Source organism: Cenococcum geophilum (assembly GCF_001692895.1).
Source record: "Cenococcum geophilum 1.58 unplaced genomic scaffold K441scaffold_12, whole genome shotgun sequence".
Lineage (NCBI taxonomy): Eukaryota > Fungi > Ascomycota > Dothideomycetes > Gloniales > Gloniaceae > Cenococcum > Cenococcum geophilum.
Window position 1 is genome coordinate 2758311 of NW_027137570.1, and position 16551 is coordinate 2774861.

At 49.6% G+C, this 16551-nt stretch overlaps 8 protein-coding genes across 8 annotated transcripts; 6 read left to right on the forward strand and 2 right to left on the reverse strand.

The window, feature by feature from the left end:
• Nucleotides 1-906: 906 nt before the first annotated feature.
• On the forward strand, nucleotides 907-2750 carry K441DRAFT_713621 (TPR-like protein). Its single transcript, XM_067653948.1, has 2 exons — nucleotides 907-1114; nucleotides 1999-2750. Exons 1-2 carry the CDS (start codon nucleotides 941-943, stop codon nucleotides 2359-2361), a joined length of 537 nt encoding a protein of 178 aa, XP_067506317.1. The 5' UTR covers nucleotides 907-940; the 3' UTR covers nucleotides 2362-2750.
• Nucleotides 2580-2750, forward strand: K441DRAFT_551118 (uncharacterized protein; the record flags this gene model as incomplete). Its single annotated transcript, XM_067643082.1, has 1 exon — nucleotides 2580-2750. One exon carries the CDS (start codon nucleotides 2580-2582, stop codon nucleotides 2748-2750), a length of 171 nt encoding a protein of 56 aa, XP_067506318.1.
• A 567-nt stretch (nucleotides 2751-3317) lies between these two features.
• On the forward strand, nucleotides 3318-4292 carry K441DRAFT_632434 (HET-domain-containing protein; the record flags this gene model as incomplete). The annotated part of the gene is made up of 1 exon (XM_067646345.1): nucleotides 3318-4292. A coding segment is annotated over exon 1 (879 nt), but the record flags the coding sequence as incomplete, so codon positions are not given.
• A 581-nt stretch (nucleotides 4293-4873) lies between these two features.
• Nucleotides 4874-5743, forward strand: K441DRAFT_41420 (uncharacterized protein). Its single transcript, XM_067641522.1, has 2 exons — nucleotides 4874-5093; nucleotides 5188-5743. The coding sequence occupies exon 2, from the start codon at nucleotides 5213-5215 to the stop codon at nucleotides 5618-5620; it is 408 nt and encodes a 135-aa protein (XP_067506320.1). The 5' UTR covers nucleotides 4874-5093; nucleotides 5188-5212; the 3' UTR covers nucleotides 5621-5743.
• Nucleotides 5331-10683, reverse strand: K441DRAFT_632437 (glycoside hydrolase family 133 protein). Its single transcript, XM_067646346.1, has 3 exons — nucleotides 10203-10683; nucleotides 5797-10153; nucleotides 5331-5739 (listed from the first exon to the last, which is right to left on the reverse strand). Exons 1-3 carry the CDS (start codon nucleotides 10433-10435, stop codon nucleotides 5656-5658), a joined length of 4674 nt encoding a protein of 1557 aa, XP_067506321.1. The 5' UTR covers nucleotides 10436-10683; the 3' UTR covers nucleotides 5331-5655.
• Nucleotides 10684-11389: 706 nt separating this feature from the next.
• On the reverse strand, nucleotides 11390-13501 carry K441DRAFT_551295 (uncharacterized protein; the record flags this gene model as incomplete). The annotated part of the gene is made up of 4 exons (XM_067643092.1): nucleotides 11390-12105; nucleotides 12163-12257; nucleotides 12318-13020; nucleotides 13075-13501. 4 exons carry the CDS (start codon nucleotides 13499-13501, stop codon nucleotides 11390-11392), a joined length of 1941 nt encoding a protein of 646 aa, XP_067506322.1.
• A 431-nt stretch (nucleotides 13502-13932) lies between these two features.
• On the forward strand, nucleotides 13933-14521 carry K441DRAFT_675729 (uncharacterized protein; the record flags this gene model as incomplete). The annotated part of the gene is made up of 2 exons (XM_067650879.1): nucleotides 13933-14236; nucleotides 14325-14521. 2 exons carry the CDS (start codon nucleotides 13933-13935, stop codon nucleotides 14519-14521), a joined length of 501 nt encoding a protein of 166 aa, XP_067506323.1.
• Nucleotides 14522-15060: 539 nt separating this feature from the next.
• K441DRAFT_550923 (terpenoid cyclases/Protein prenyltransferase) lies at nucleotides 15061-16307 on the forward strand (the record flags this gene model as incomplete). The annotated part of the gene is made up of 5 exons (XM_067643068.1): nucleotides 15061-15171; nucleotides 15235-15520; nucleotides 15577-16028; nucleotides 16078-16202; nucleotides 16265-16307. 5 exons carry the CDS (start codon nucleotides 15061-15063, stop codon nucleotides 16305-16307), a joined length of 1017 nt encoding a protein of 338 aa, XP_067506324.1.
• Between the last annotated feature and the right edge of the window lie 244 nt (nucleotides 16308-16551).

A 16551-nucleotide genomic window follows, 5' to 3' on the forward strand; every position in this document is an offset into this window, starting at 1 on the left:
AGGTAGAGATTGTCCTAGTCAATAGAAAAGATACAGCCGTAGTTCTAATCAGCTGGAGGAGGCTTTTATAATATACCAACAGAGGAAGGATTGTTTTAATTACCTAATTCGGTATCATCGTTAATTAAAAGGGGAGAGGAAGCAGCTAATTAACAAAGCCTAGATATTAAAGAGCTTAATTAACGCGTAGATTGCAGAGACAATGAAGAAGAAGTAGAAGAAGAAGCTCTACTGCCTGGTTAACGCGTAAAAAGTAAGGTTCTTTACATAGTAGTAGTCAACTTTTAATGGGATATTGGGTAGAGGACCCTCACGCGTGCATAGAGAAATCGGGGAAAATGCTATATTTACTATAGGTAAGCGAGAGTTTCCCAGGGGTTTCTCACTGCTTGGCGTATAGCTAATCCTCCAAATATCAACCAAATATCCTTATAATCTACAAAAAGCTTCAAGACACCAAAAAATCTTCCTTACCTTACCACCAAGGCAGCGAGCTGATAGCGCGCTGTGACTTCATCGCTCGCTGACTCTAAAAATAAAGACCGCTCGCTGGCTGCTTATGTTATCAGCTTCTTGGCAGCGTCGCTGGCAGCGACGCTGGCTGTTGGACACACTGTCCATGTTTATTGGATCTAATAGGGCAGGACCGATATTGCAGTGGCTCCCTCCATATCCTCACTCTTCAAATAGTTCAGGCGCCACACCACTTACTTCCCTCGGGGGCACACGTTCCTTAGTATTTTCCCAACAGGCCCCGGCCGTTTTCTCCGAAGCTGGCATAAGTAATGGTGATAGCGGATCGGTTAGATCAACCGCAACCATGCCAGCAATAAAACTTCAGATAGCAAGTCACAAACCTCAACCTCACAAGGCTGAAAAGCTGCAGGTGCAAGTGAATTTGAGGGTGCTTGGGGAGGAGCATCCTTCCACGCTAACCAGCATGGTCAACCTGGCGTCGACGTACTGGAATCAAGGGCGGTGGAAGGAGGCTGAAGAGCTAAACGTGCAAGCGATGGAGATGAGAAAGAGGGTACTTGGGGAGGAGCATCCTTCCACACTGACTAGTATGGCCAACCTGGCGTTAACGTACTGGAATCAAGGGCGGTGGAAGGAGGCCGAAGAGCTGAACGTGCAAGCGATAGGGATAAGAAAGAGGGTGCTTGGGGAGGAGCATCCTTCCACGCTGACCAGCCGTGGCTAACCTGGCATCGACGTACTGGAATCAAGGGGCGGTGGAAGGAGGCTGAAGAGCTAAACATGCAAGTAATGGAGACGAGAAGGAGGGTACTTGGAAAGAAACATCGAGACACGCTAACCAGCATGAATAACCTAGCGTTAACGTACTGGAACCAAGGGCGGTGGAAGAAGGCTGAAGAGCTAAACATGCAAGTAATGGAGACGAGAAAGAGGGTACTTGGAAAGAAACATCGAGACACGCTAACCAGCATGAACAACCTAGCGTTAACGTACTAGAATCAACGGCGGTGGAAGGAGGCCAAAGAGCTGAATGTGCAAGTGATGGAGATAAGAAAGAGGGTGCTTGGGGAGGAGCATCCAGATACGCTAACTAGTATAAACAACCTAGCGTTAACGTACGGGGGTTGGGGGCGGTGGAAGGAGGCCGAAGAGCTAGGAGTACAAGTGATGGAGACGAGAAAGAGGGTACTTAGGGAGGAGCATCCTTCCACACTAACCAGTATAAATAACCTGGCCTCAATATACAGGAACCAAGGCCGATGGAAGGAGGCCGAAGAGCTAGAGGTGCAAGTGATAGAGACGAGAAAGAGGGTGCTTGGGGAGGAGCATCCAGACATGCTGACTAGCATAGCTAACCTGGCGTTAACGTACAGGAATTAAGGGCGATGGAAGGAGGCCGAAGAGCTAGTGGTACAAGTAATAGAGACGAGAAAGAGGGTGCTTGGAGAGGAGCATCCAGACACGCTAACTAGCATGGATAACCTGGCGTCGACGTATAGGAATTAAGGGCGGTAGAAAGAGGCCGAAGAGCTGGAGGTACAAGTAATGGAGACGAGAAAGAGGGTGCTTAGGGAGGGGCATTTAGATACGCTAACAAGCATGAACAACCTAGCGTTGACGTACGGGAATCAAGGGCGGTGGAGGGATGCCGAGGAGCTAGAGGTGCAAGCGACGGAGACGAGAAAGAGGGTGCTTAGGGAGAAGCATCCAGACACGCTGGCCAGCATGGGCAACCTGGCATTAACGTATAAGGATCAAGGGCGGTGGAAGAAGGCCGAAGAGCTGGAGGTGCAAGTGATGAAGACGAGAAAGAGGGTGCTTGGGGAGGAGCACCTAGATACACTAACCAGCATAAATAACCTAGCGTCGACGTACGGGAACTAAGGGCGGTGGAAGGAGGCCGAAGAGCTAGAGGTGCAAACGGCGGAGACAAGAAAGAGGGTACTTGGGGAGGAGCATCCAGACACGCTAGCCAGCATGGGCAATCTGGCATTAACGTATAAGGATCAAGGGCGGTGGAAGGAGGCCGAAGAGCTAGAGGTGCAAGTGATGGAGACGAGAAAGAAGTGCTTGGGGAGGAGCATCCAGACATGCTGACCAGCATGAACAACCTCGCACATACATTAAAGTCCCAAAGCCATAATAAAGAGGCCATTTTACTAATAAAAAAATGCTTCCAGCTACGGAAACAGATTCTTGGCCCTCAGCATCCTCACACAGAGTCATCGCTTAAAACTCTGAATAAGTGGGAGTCTGAAACGACTTTATATTGAGGGTTACATTCTCGTAACTCTCTTTAGCGTAGCTAAGGAGAAATCATTTAATAAATAGGACTAGCAAGGGCTCTGAAAACCTGTGTTTTTGTTCTATAGCGACAATTTCAGACTGTAAAACTAGTGCGAGTGCAGAACGATCGAGCTGCGACAGCATACTTGGAGTAATATCTAACGGTAATCAGAGTGATTTGGCACTGAATATCGCCACCACAAGCAGGGAGGGTGGCCGACCCGCACCGGCCACACCCTTGTGGAGATGGCGGAATATACATATATACATACGTGGAGATGGCGAGAGCGTAACTGAGATATTGGGTGAAAGCGTTGTTTTTACTGTTAGGTGGAAGCTGGTCGTGCAATGCACTGTATGTAAAATTATAAAAATTTCAGTCGAGCCTCACCAAAACTCGCACCATAGGCCCTTAGATGGCAGGACAAGCCTGCGTTACTAGTTAAAATCATAAAAAACGTAGCGCGCGGGCTAGGTGCTGTCTGAGTCGCTTACTGAGATAACCTGTGACTAACTTCGCGACATGTGGCGCTATCCACCGTCTCGAGTACAAAAGCACCCAACATTATGCGGCATCACAGCGTTAGTCGTTGATTCTGAGTATTATATCCCCCTCGTACGTAAATCGAGAGGGAAAGTCATCATCCACAATGCGGCTTCTAAACACTGAATTGATGAGACTTGAAGAATTCCATGGCTCTAACATACCTCCATACGCAATCCTTTCCCATACCTGGGGCAAAGAAGAGGTTTCCTTTCAGGATCTGGTAGGGGGGGACGCACCTAAACTACGTGGATGCAAGAAAATCATCGGCTGCCGTAACCAGGCTGTTTCTGACGGCTACCGCTATATCTGGGTCGACACCTGCTGCATCGACAAAACTAGCAGCGCCGAACTGTCCGAAGCTATCAATTCAATGTTCTGTTGGTATCGAGGGGCCGAAGTTTGCTATGCCTACCTCGCCGATGTTGACATCAAACCAGACCTAACATACCTCCAGTCAGCGATTAGAAACAGCCGATGGTTTACCCGGGGGTGGACGTTGCAAGAGTTGGTCGCCCCCTCAGACGTGGTCTTTTATGACTCTGACTGGGTGGAAATTGGAACGAAAACCGACTTGGCCGAGATTATCTCCGACGTTACCGGTGTTGGTGTTACAGTTCTTTTGAAGGGAATGATGAATAACTTTGATGACTACAGTGTAGCGAAGAGGATGTTTTGGGCTTCCAGACGGATGACTACAAGAGTCGAGGATGAAGCATATTGCTTGATGGGTCTTTTCGGAGTCAACATGCCTCTGCTATATGGGGAGAACCAAAAGGCCTTTTTCAGACTTCAAGAGGAGATCATGAAACGTTCAGATGATCATTCCCTTTTTGCATGGAAGGCATCAAAACGTGTCAAGACGGGATTGCTAGCCTCATCTCCTCGAGATTTTTCCACTTCCGGAGAAGTCGATCATGTTCCGACAAAAGACGGCAATCCGTACTCAATTACCAATAAGGGAGTGCAGATCACTTTGCCGCTTCTCTACACACCAGCTGATGGAAATTTGAAGTTAGCCTTCCCGGAAACGTCCTTACATGGCATTTTCGACCCCTATGGAACCGAGCAGGCATACAGGCGCCCGGATGACTCAATTCGGAGCACGAACGCCATAGCTATGCTCAACTGTCAGCTGTCAAAAGCGCCAAACTATTTCATCGGTATTACCTTGAAGCAGCAAAGCGATTATGGTGGTGATAATTTCTATCTTCGGGATAACCGTACTAAACCCCAGAGCAACCGAGAATGGCTTTAGTTTCAAGCAAATTATTGTTCCCTTTCCCGAGGACAAAGGGGTTACCTGGAATTATGACTCCAACAAAGTGTTAAAGTGCGTAGTCACGCTTCCTTCAGTAGAATTTGGCTTTCGGGTTCATGAGATATATCCACCAACAGTCAGTTTCCAATCCGCAAGCTTTCAACTTGCGCTTTGAGCAAGAGGTTCACGACCAACCAGTGGCAATCTTATTCGATCATACATGTGGATACCACTTTGCAGTACTGTTGTTTTCAAGATGCGGAAAGGTTCACGGGGACATCATAGTTGACGTTAAAAAGGCTATGCCTTGGGTCACTCAAAACCTCCAAATTTTGAATACAAGAACGATTAGACGAACGACACTAGCTGGTGTCATAGTAGCTAGTCAAATAGGCCGCCTCAAGCCTCGAGATCGAGTAATTCAGCCTATAAACGACGAAGTGGCGGTATCATTGGAGATACGAAGAAGTCCAACGGATCAATCAGTTCTCATTTCCGTCCAGAAGCTATCAGAGTACCCACATCGTAGGTTTCCTTGGTCTGCAGGCACTAGCTTCTCTGATCCCACGGATAATGGTCAGCTTACAGATGAGGAGAGCTGACTTCTTCTACCATGAAGCGGTAGAGAGCTTGTTTGTTCGAAAATGGTCTTTACGACTCTTGCCAAGCAGCTGGCAAATACATCGCCCGAGCCACGCTATTGCATTTGTGGAGCTCTCACAAAGGATAATTATATTGGCGGACTGGGTCTGGACTATGGGTGGAACCATCTTGTTCCCGAATCTCTTTCTCGGCTGATGAATATTTCAATAAAGCTTCTTGTCCAACCGGCCGGTGCGTTGTTCATCTACGCAGCAGCAAGGTTAATATTCAAGTGGCGTAGAAAGACGACAGGTAGCGGTATTAAACCTATCCGCTTCTTAGGGTATCTACTCATAGGATATCTACTCTACAGCCATTCAAATTCGCCATGCGCAACAGGTGAGGATTTAACAGCCCACCTCACTCATCCCAGCTACTCCCACAGAAACACACAAATCGTATACACATGAAGGTTATAGCGCCGCTGCGTCATCAGTCATACAGCTCACTCCGTCTCTTCAAACTCGTACTCATGAGCGTCCTGGAAGAGGTCGATGATGCAGCTAGCAGACCAGGATTGGGTCGGGCACTAGGAAGCAATGTTAGCATGCACACACTAGCTCGGGCAACGACGCAGTGCACTCACCGAATCTCCACAGAAGGAGCCATCTTTGTTCGTAAGCTCGGTCAGGCCCGCCCACGGGCTCTCCCGGATAGCTTTCATGCAACCTGCTAGCCGTCTCGTTACTTGTTGGTAGCTCTCGACCCTCTCTTCTGGCGTCTTGCGCCTCATGAGATCGAACTTAAGTAGAGCACGGAGGAAGAAACCTGTAGGCCACAGCCATTCTGGACCCTGGTGGTAGTTCCTGCCCTTGGACGTGTGGAAATCCGTCGAGTCCTCAGCATTATTGTAGTATGGTCGGTAGTTGAGATCAGATGGATCAAGTGTTGCCATGCCCTGTGGTCCTAGAAGGATTTTATCGGCCGTGGACAGAGCATAAAGCGCATGCTCAGGGTTGAAGAGATCTGGTGCTACTGTCATAGCTACAGGGAAATTCGGCCGAAGCTGGTAGTCCTCGTACTCTTTGCCGGACCGGTAGAGGTCTTTGTAGATGCCTCGCCTGTTGACGATCTTCGAGTTTACGTCGTAGCTGTGGTCATTTTTCGGATCCCGAGGAACATAGTAGCACCGCTCAAAGTTATCCTTGATCTTCCCAGCCCAGTCTTTGAAGCTGATGGCTTTGCTGTTGTCGTCAAGGCTGATGCCATCATACTTGTAGTTGCCGTCTTCCCAAAGTTTGTCTACCCAGATAAGGGCGCTATATAGCATGCCGGTAATCTCGACCGCGGCACCGTCTCTGGGTGTCCCAGGGACACCCTTATTACCAGCTTTCTCACTCTCGCCCATCTTGTCCATCCAAGTACCGCAATTGAATTGATTGCCACCGAAGATCATCCCGGTGTCCCAGTCAGTCCAAACCTTTATGTTAAACCCCTCCGGCTTCATCTGACTGTCGAGATCAGGTCCAGCATTATATTCCCTGAAGTCCATACCAGATGCGTGTCGCTGCAAGGCCTCCTGAATGATATCTTCGATTGTAGATGTCTTTGAGTAAGCCCGCTTGTCGGTGTGCGTAAACCACGTGTCATCGTATGGAAGGAAGCGTCTCTTCACTTTCTCCTGTAGGATATCCAAACCATCTGGGACGATTTTGGTGTAATCTTGAATGTTTTGGAGGAACCACCAAATGGAGTCTCTAGAATTGTAACGAGGCAGCTTTCCTCCACTCAGGAGATTTGGTATCATGCCGTGTTTAAGGACGCTCGCAAATGCAAGGATGTGCTCCTTGGCGTCAGCATATCGACCAGTGCCCATATAGAGGCCACGTGCAGAGATGCAGATGTCTCGACCCCAGCATCTGGCCCAGTCGTAGGCAAAGTGAGGAAGACCAGCTGCCATGCTAGGAACGCTCTTCTCAGGCCAAAGCGACGCACTGTTGATGAACCCAGTAACTTGCACGCTAACAAGAGACAAACTACGAAGGAAGGCCTGGCCCGTATGAACATTATCGTTCATCAACTCGATTCCACGGTCAGAAGCCGTGTTGTAAGCAGTCTGGATTACCATAGCGAAGTATCGGGGAAGCAGAAAACTTGGAATCTTGCGAATGGCGTCGAGCCGTTCTTTTAGCCATTTGGCTGGACCTTGGATGCGGTGGTATTCCTTCTTTTGAGAGATTCGTTCAAGCCGTCCGACGCAATAGTCCAATGCCCACTGTCCGTCCCTGAGATGCTGGCAGATAGGATGACCAAGGTTGTTGTCTTGCACGACATCACGCAGAACACTCCACCAACCCTGCAGACCGGCATACACGAGAGGTCCATAGCCAGGGATATTGTATACACCATCTTTACCGTCGCTCGCATCCTTCTCCTCTGGATCGCACCTATACAGGATAAAGTTAAGATCTGTAAGGTTAACGTCCCTGAAAGCGGCTCGAGCACCACTAGTGACGAATTTGTCAAGGCCATCGGCATGCTCTGCGCTTGGAATCCAGGTCTCAAAGAGAGCGATGCTGCCGGGAGGGAATTTTTCCGGGATGGTGATGGTTGTTGAATCACCAACAGATTCCACCATGATGGCTTGCAGTTCTTTGGTTTGACTGGGTAAGCCTCGCAAGGCGGTTTTGTCATTGATAGCAGCAGCCTTTACCCCATCGCTGGTATCAACTTCTAGCATCCAGCTCCCGAGTAGTTTCGCTTTCGTGCCAGGAAGATGAGTCGGGCCAAATTCACCGTTTCCGCTGCCATACCCTGGAAAGGCTGTGTGAGCAATGAGAAAGTAGCCCTTCCTTGACTGAGGATCTACTCGATGAACAGTGATGTATTCGCGATCGTGGTGAATAAACGTCTCATCATATTCATCTTTGCCCATCAAAACGTGGATCTGGTTGAGAATTTTCTTAATGCCACCAATTCCACCCTCGCCTGCTTGAGCCTTGACCGTCCCTCCGGTAGAGTAGGGCGAAGAGTAGGGCCTCTTCTCATGGACCAATTCGATGAGTTTTGGATAGACCTCATCGAAACCCATGACACTCCCCGTGGCGCAAGCGCACATTGCGACCAAAGCCGCACTGGGGAGCGTATCTCGAGCGTCACGCTTCTGTGCTGGCGTTTCGTTATCATGCGTGCAGTCCATAAATAATGCGTGGACTGGGCTCTGCTTAATTTTCCGAATGACTTCACGTTTCGCTGGCGGTGTGTCGCCATGACCACCGTTTTCTGTAGACTTGTCTGCGTTCATGACATCGTCCACCTCGAAGCTCCCAATCGGTCGTCCGCCATGACGGTGAACTAATCGACTCAATTCCTGGGTGCTCCAAGCTTGCATGCACTCTCTGATCAATGCACAAATGCCCAGTCTCATAACAAACTTGAAATCCATTTCTTCAGAACCAGAGAAAAGTTCGGCTGCGACGAACAGGTTTGGGTTCACAGATCTTGCTTGGTCCAGCATGTATTCTGCGAGATGAATTGGCGTAGAGTGGCAATTGTCGATGCGAAATCCGGTAAAGTATTTCGCCATAAGCCTTGTATATTTGGCAATATAGTCCCAAAGGAAGGGATTGTCCTGTGGTCCGTCGCCATAACGCAGTTTGACACAATCACCCCATACAATGACTTCTCTTCGCAGATAAGCACGAGATTTCTGTCCAGCATTATCCCTCATAGCATCTGCCGCCCAGACCCAGCCGTTATTGACCAGAGCGAGCGAATCCGGGCTATGTTTCTTGGTGACTTCGTTGAGAGGAAGTCTCGTGAAATAAGGCTCGATCAATGGACTTTCACGAGTGATTGGTCCCATCTTAGGACCATGATCATCAAGGCGACAGTACTTGACACGATTGAATAGTTGTTCCATAATCTCCGCAGCATCAGCGTCGTATTCTCGATAGAAGTGGAGATTAACCTCTTCTAGAATTCGATAAATAGTTCCAAGGGCTGCTCGCTCGTTAGGTGTACTGCTAGTCCTTGTATCGTACCGGCCAAACAGGGCGCTGAGCAGGCCAGCGCAGACCAGAGGATCCATCCGACGACGGTACCGTTCTCCAAGCCTGTCGCCGCCCAAAAGGCCTTTTTCCACGCACCAGTCTGCCTTCTTCTTCAAAGGCCATTCTTTAATTTCTTCAAGACCACGAACACCAAGTTTGCCGAATCCATCTTCAGGAAAGGTAGCTTGGCCTTCCACCCATGCTTTCACAATAGCCTTGGTGCCCCTCTCCACGTCTAGGACGTAGAACTCCCACAATTTACAGCCGCCCAGAACTCGAGTCTTACAGCCATCCATGATCCTCAGGAGGTCGTCGATAGACGAGATGGTGGTTGGGAGACCAAGTACGCGCAGATCTCTGCTATACTGTAGAAGAGCAGTGTCGAGTTCGAGTGCTGATCGCAGCCATGGCGCTGTTTGCACATTGTAACCGGCCTCTGGGTGTTCTTCAAGCCACTTGCTGTTGTTAGCAGTGTGGTTCCAAACCACGTCAGTCATGGCGAGCATGTTGAACTCCTGTTCCATTTTCTCGACCATCCGAGCAACATCCTTCTCGCCGTTGGGGAATGAAGTCTTGTCAAATTGAAGTTGATCGTAGATACTATACGGCGAGTTGGAGTCACCTCTCACCATCAAGGGTGTGAAATGGACCATATTGTAACCTCTCTGGCTGATGCCCCGCAGATGATTATCCCAGTCGCCGGGAAACTTGCCCATGAATTTTGATATAACAGAGAAGACTATCAGCGAATCGATGGGCATAAATGAGCCTTGGAGGGAGAGCTTAGGGCACACATCAATATAGTATGTTGGAGTCCGCGTAGGCTTAGGTGTCGGAACGGATGAGGTAGAGAAGTCTGGCAGTGGCGAGAAGGTGGTGTAGAAGGCAAAAGCTCCCGCTTTGTAAATTGGGATGTCTATCTCAGTGCAGCGGTTGAAGTCTGGGACAAGTCTATGGGGGGGTCAGCAGTGTTGAGAGTGCTGATAACAGGATAACAGACTTGTATTCCCTATAATTGTCCCTATGGAAGTCCTCGTCTTTACCGGGGATGTTCACCCAGAGACTACCTTGCCGACATATCGAGCTCGTACCTTCAATCTGGAACCGAACAACGTATGCTGGGTCTGAGGGAGGAGGGAGGTAAATGTATGTGCCAGGAACGTCTGGTGCCCCGCCATCGGTCAAAGGCAGCAGATACACAGCCTGAGAGGGCGGTCGCTTCGTTGTGTTCATAATCTCTACGAGGAATTGAATGTTGCTAGCTGGAAAGAATGAGGGCTGGCAGGAGGCACAGAAGGTCAGCAACGACGATGGCACCCGCAGCGCGAAGCAGCCTTGCGACAACAAGAGGCCGTGCGTCGCGGGGAGCTAACAGCAGCGCCACGACGTCATTAGTATCAGGGGGATGCGAAGAGTTTCAAGGAGGCGGTGAGGCTTATCTCATAAATCAGACCCTTCGTGGATCGTTGAGGCGCACGGACATTTGTACTGCTCCTTATCCAACGAATTTCCACGGAAGGAGAATTCGTTGGTAATAAGGAGCAGTATGACTGCACGTGCGCATAGTGCACGCACCAACGGTTCACCGGGGGTCCGATTTATGAGGTGAGTGAGGCGACACTTGACACATGTGAAAGTCATGTCTATTTAGCGCTTCTTTGGTTGCTTGTTCTATCATCTGCTCGACATCAACAAGTACCGGAATGAGATCTCACCGTCCACCATTCTGCCAGCAGCCGTTCCATTGGGCAAGAGCGACAGCCAGCTCTCAAGCCCGTGAAGTGCGTCTTGAGAAAACGAAAAGTCCTATCGCATCCGAGAGGGCCGCATCTTCACGACGAGTTGTCCGTATGTCTGCGCGTATTGCTATTAAGCGAATGGATGAATTCACTCTGCCAGTAACCTCCAGCCCCTTTCTCCTCTCCTATCGTACATTTGACTAATGCAGTCTAATAGAACATGAAAAGTGCAGCGCTAGCTGGGCGTTAAAACCTCCAAAAACAGCGGCTAATAGCCTAAATGAGAATCGTTGCTGATACGCCCGTCCAAAATCTGTGTGAAAGGTGGGTATCGCGATTTCGTGACAACAAAGATGACTTAGCGTAACCGCAGTATGCAATCAGACAAAGAAGTGACCAGAAAAGTTTTTGAGCGAACCTAATGACATGCACAACAAAGGAGATAAACTCAATCCGTCCTAGACTGAGTTAGGTCAATATTTAAGGGCGAATGCGGTACGAGTTCGCCGATTCTAAACTTTACTTCAAGCTGGGAGCGTCCAGCTTGTGTAGGAGTGGCACTATCGTCCTCTTCCTCGGTGCTTTGCCTGGCATTCAGCGGTGGTGGGCGAGGCCTCTCTGGTGTCGATTGTTCGGTGATTGAAGGCTTGCTACTCCCAGAAGACGATACCGCGCGGTCATCTCCAGTGTGGCTGGACGCCGCACCAGACGGTGTTGCGCTGCGATCCCCAGATTGAGAACTAGGCGACTTCAACAATTCCATCTCCTCAGCTAAATATTCCTTTTCTGTCCAGCATCCCTGCCAACAGTTTCTCCAATCTAGAATAAGAAATTGAAAACAGAAGGCGTCGATTTTCATGCAAGGCTGAAAGCAGATACATAGGTTCCTGTAGTCCATTTTGTTCATCTCTGAACATGAATGTAACAGGCTAATATGACATGTGATAGCGAAGAGGAGGTAGTAGTTGAACGGTGGTAGCTTCGAGAGTTCGTCCTTAAGCAGCTGAGGTGTGGTTTTGGCTCCTTGACACTGCGCTTGTATGCGGGTCTGGGTTGCTTTGGGAAAGATTTCATCCGGAAGATCTCGAAGCCATGCTTTGAACATAGAGCCAATAATATTGATGTCGTACAAATTTTGTTCGTCGAAAAGGTTGATGTCCAGTTCTGCGCAGGGCGCTGTTAGAAATTGCATTTCAGAACTTGCGGCTATTCTATGCTCACCTTGATCGAATCGCTTCTGCCAATATTTGATATCCTTCCCACTCCCGGGTACTCTGTAAAGACCTTCCTCTTCACAGCCCTTCATATTTAGGTAACTGCGCACCATGCTGTTAGCCCGCTAGGTTGTTCACGTTAACTTGAAAGGCCACACTTACTCGATGCATCTCCAAGGCAATGCCGGCATCCAGAATTCCGTCTTGTCTTTTGATGCCTCTAGACGCTTAGAAATCCGCGTCTTTCGTGTTTGTTCAACCAAGCCGAGGTTAATTATTTTCAATTGGTAATTCTCCTCGGTTTGTGTCTCCTTTTCATAACTGCTACCACTGCGTACAAGTTTCTCCGCCATTACTCTGCTGGCTTTGTTGATCCCATCGGCTACTTTGTTCGACGATGACTTAAAGGCGTTGAAAATATTAGCTCCCCTACTCTCATTATACGATGAAGATAGAGAGCTTTGCTCGTTCCGGTCTCTGCGTGGGACATCATCCTCGGAGTCTATACCGTAGTGGCGGTCTGCTGAGCGATTTCGCATGGCGCCAAGAGTCATATTTTGTCTCCAAGACTGGCCTTTCTCCAAAGGAGCAGTTTTTATCCCGGTCACCTCTCCAGTGGTTTTCCACTGTTTAGGGCCTGGTTCTGTAAGGCGATTAGGGGTGTTATTTTTATGTTTCGTGCGTAGGTTTGTACCCTCAACGCGAATAGACTTAGAGCGTGATAACAATCCCGCACCAGGCAGTCTATGCCTGTTTGAAGTACGCTTCGAGCCGTTTGTCTCGGTATTGATGTGAGGTGCACTGTTCGACTTTACTGGTCCTCCGTGGCTTCGTTGTTTAGGGCCAGGAGTGTTTGAGGATATCCCTGATGACTTTAGCATTTTAAGCTTCATGGACTTCGTAGGTGCATGCTCACCACTTTGCGGATTGGAGTTTTCCAGTGACCGGTTCAATTCTGGTGTTGAACCCGGATTTCGCCCATTCGAGTATATTTGGTTTCCAGATTGCTTTAACTGAGACTCTGAGACCTCTCTTATAGAGCTTTCTGCGGCATTTATGCGAGGGGAGGACTTTGAAGCTTTGATGTTTGAGAAGAAAGATCTTGATGAGTCTTTTCTGTGTCTCGGGGATGCCGGCGAGTCTGGAAGCGGGTAAAATGGGGCAATTGGCGTCAGCAAGTCGGAATCGTGGGCTTCCTCGCCGTTTATATCATCCTTGACGTCTAAGCCGGACAACGAGGGAGAGCGAGGAGTTCGAGGGCTGAGTTGTTGGGCAGCGCCAGTTTCTTTGTAGTTCAGCGTCTGCGCTGGAAGCATCGTCAGCGAAAGGGAAGAGGACTTCGGCATTTTTCTTATCGTCCTCCGGTGCGTGTTCCAGGTAATGACCGACTAGTGAATAAAATTAGCAATCAAAGACTACATAAAACCCTAGGTGACAAAGTCGGCCTATGCTGTTCGCCCACGATTAAGTGAAGAATAGCAGCCAAAGATTTGCTTCGCTAGGAAAAACTTGTAGTTCCACTAGTTGTAGGATGAGATATAGAAAATACCTCAGAGCTTGCATTCAGCAAAGGAGCCCGGGCTCGGAGAATAGCGGAGGCTATCTCTGTACGACGACAAGACCGAGGCGGCTGTCGAAGTGTCAGGAGCCTTAGTGGCGGTTGCACATGTGCTGAATAGTCTTCAGAAAAACGGTTGGTTGTATTTGCGCTTGTTTGGTGGCTCTGTAGAGACATTTTGATCAGCATTAAGTCGTAGAAGATTCGGTTTGGCATGATATGATTCCGGAAGGATCTGAGAGTAATGGTGGCACGAACCGTGGTAGCCCGGTAAAGTCGAGAACTTTCCGCCCAGTGCCGCCTATAGCAACGAACCGAATCTGCCCTCAGCCAAAGCCTGATCTTGTAACTCTAAGCATAGAAGAGAGTGTTGTAACGACGCAGGAACCCGCTGCTGGTTCGGACACAGGAGTCTGTACGACTAGGACCCCCGGTGTGGTCTGGTATTCCCACTACTTCGAGGGCCGTAGGGATGGAGGCTGGCGTAGAGTTGTGAAGGATGGAGATGCTAGCCTACGGAACAGTCAGTTCCTTGCCCAGCATGAAAAGCTTCATGCAAATGCTACATGTTGTTGTACAACAGTACATCTCGCACTGATGCCGCGACAAAGAGCGAAAAACGAGCTCATTCACGCATCAGAGACATACCAAAGCTTTTGAACAACAAGAGGATCTGCTGGTTTCGGCAGAGGACAAAGGTGCCCTAACCGCAGCCCCTGATGCAATCCGCGTGGAGGTGCCCCCGCAGTTCCCAAAAAGGTGTCTAAATAGCAGCTCGTGCTGTCTCAAGGCGGCAGTTGAGCGTTAGCACGTTACTGCTCTGCCTCGAGCGGTCGGCGCAAATACAGGGCACAGGAGGACAGGCAGATAAGGAAGGGTCAATAGTAAAAGAATGGACAATGGGATTGTGCAGCGAGCGTGGGTTGGCCTCCAGAAAGGTCAGCGCGAGCCCATACCTCTCCTGCAGGATATCTGTAGTGCGGCGGCAATAAAAGCGAAGGGACGGCGCCCGGCTTCCCGGAGACACAGGAGGGATGGAAGGGGCCAGTGCGTGAGAGCAAAGGGTGAGGGCCAGCGTAGCAGACCGACAATGAGGAATTCAAAGCTGGTGGAGGGATTGCAGAAGTACCCAGAGGGAAACTAAGGGGATTTGGGGCATTGCGACGACGACGACGCCCTGGAATGCTTTCCGCCAAGCATCTTCTCCGTAAGGGTTTCAGCACCAACCGCAAACGCCCATACCCTTGCAAGAAGGCGAAAGAGGCCAACAAACTCCAAAACTTCAGGCATCTATGCGCTCCTACTAGAACCTCTCCACCCAGTGTCCCCCCAATATCCCCCAACTTCATGTCTCTTGTTTCTGGCCCTGGCCGCGGCGGCATCACAGACGCCCGCTTGCCACAAGAATTGCGCCTCTTTGTTGATAAACATGTCAGCTATATTCAGAGCCTTGACACCGTGCGTGCTAACGGGCTGGCCTCCCACGCCGACCAAGAAGCCCCGTCGCTGACCTGACTGCAGCGCAAAGACGAGCTGGAATACTGGCTTACTGAGCACCTGCGTCTGAACGGCCTTTACTGGGGCTTGATAGCTGTGCATCTTCTCGGCCATCCCGATGCACTTCCTCGCAACGAAGTACTTGATTTCGTTCTATCGTGCATGCATGAAAATGGTGGCTTTGGAGCCGCGCCAGGGCACGACGCGCATATGTTATACACCGTCAGCGGTGTGCAAATCCTTGCCACCCTCGACGCGTTTGACGAGTTAGAAGAGCGTGTCAAAGGTGGGCGACAAAAGATCGGTCACTGTATGCTTAATTCCCTGTCGACGAGTCACTAACACCCTGAGCTCACTGTTATGAAGACATTGCTAGCCTGCAGAATTCTGCAACAGGAACTTTTGCTGGTGATGAATGGGGTGAAACGGACACGCGTTTCCTGTACGGCGCTCTCAACGCGTTGTCCCTTCTAGGGCTTCTCAGCCTCGTCGATGTGGACAAAGCGGTGGAGCACATTCAAAGCTGTGGGAATTTTGATGGTGGCTATGGTAATAGTCCTGGAGCCGAGTCTCATAGTGGACAGATCTTCGCTTGCCTTGCTGCTCTGTCCATTGCTGGTCGTCTCGACCTAGTGGATCGTGATAAGTTAGGAGCATGGCTAAGCGAGCGACAACTGAAGAATGGAGGTCTGAACGGCAGGCCTGAGAAGAAGGAGGATGTGTGCTACAGCTGGTGGGTTGCAAGTAGCCTCGCCATGATTGAAAAACTCCATTGGATTGACGGAGATCGATTGACTTCGTTTATTCTCAGCTGTCAGGTGAATTTTCTAAAATATCGACATTATGGCCAGCATCTGACTTTTGTAGGACCCCAATTTGGGTGGCTTTGCGGATAGGCCCGGTGATATAGTTGATGTTTTCCATACCGTATTCGGCATTGCTGGCTTGAGCCTGCTGAAATATCCGGCTTTAGTGGAAGTTGACCCGGTCTAGTAAGTCTCCAGCGACAACTATACGAATGTCCTCGCCGGCGTGGACTGACATTGACCTCTAGTTGTATGCCGTTGGCCATCACGAAGCGCATCTTGGGGAAGTGAGACATGAACATGAATTCATGAACTGCACCAATCCAATCCAATGCACTTGTAATTCTATTTAAGGCCCACCACCAGGTATAATAACCATGATGCTCCTCTTGCTATCTAATACCTCACGTCTCCCTCACCATGAGGCGTGAGATACAAAGCGAGAGAAGATGAAAGTTGTTGGCCGGTTTCGGCATGCCATCACTTCTCCGCGTGCTTGGCGAAGACCTAAACTCCCAACTACATTGATCCTCCT

Bases quoted from the DNA above. Each gene is read 5' to 3' on its own strand.
- K441DRAFT_632437 (XM_067646346.1), bottom strand. From the start codon at position 10,435: ATGAACACAACGAAGCGACCGCCCTCTCAGGCTGTGTATCTGCTGCCT. The intron at 10,154-10,202 runs GTCTGTTATCCT...ACCCCCCCATAG, and splicing joins GACAATTATAGGGAATACAA to ACTTGTCCCAGACTTCAACC. The intron at 5,740-5,796 runs GTGAGTGCACTG...ATTGCTTCCTAG, and splicing joins GCTCCTTCTGTGGAGATTCG to TGCCCGACCCAATCCTGGTC.
- K441DRAFT_713621 (XM_067653948.1), top strand. From the start codon at position 941: ATGGTCAACCTGGCGTCGACGTACTGGAATCAAGGGCGGTGGAAGGAG. The intron at 1,115-1,998 runs GCCGAAGAGCTG...CGGTAGAAAGAG, and splicing joins ATCAAGGGCGGTGGAAGGAG to GCCGAAGAGCTGGAGGTACA.
- K441DRAFT_41420 (XM_067641522.1), top strand. From the start codon at position 5,213: ATGGTCTTTACGACTCTTGCCAAGCAGCTGGCAAATACATCGCCCGAG.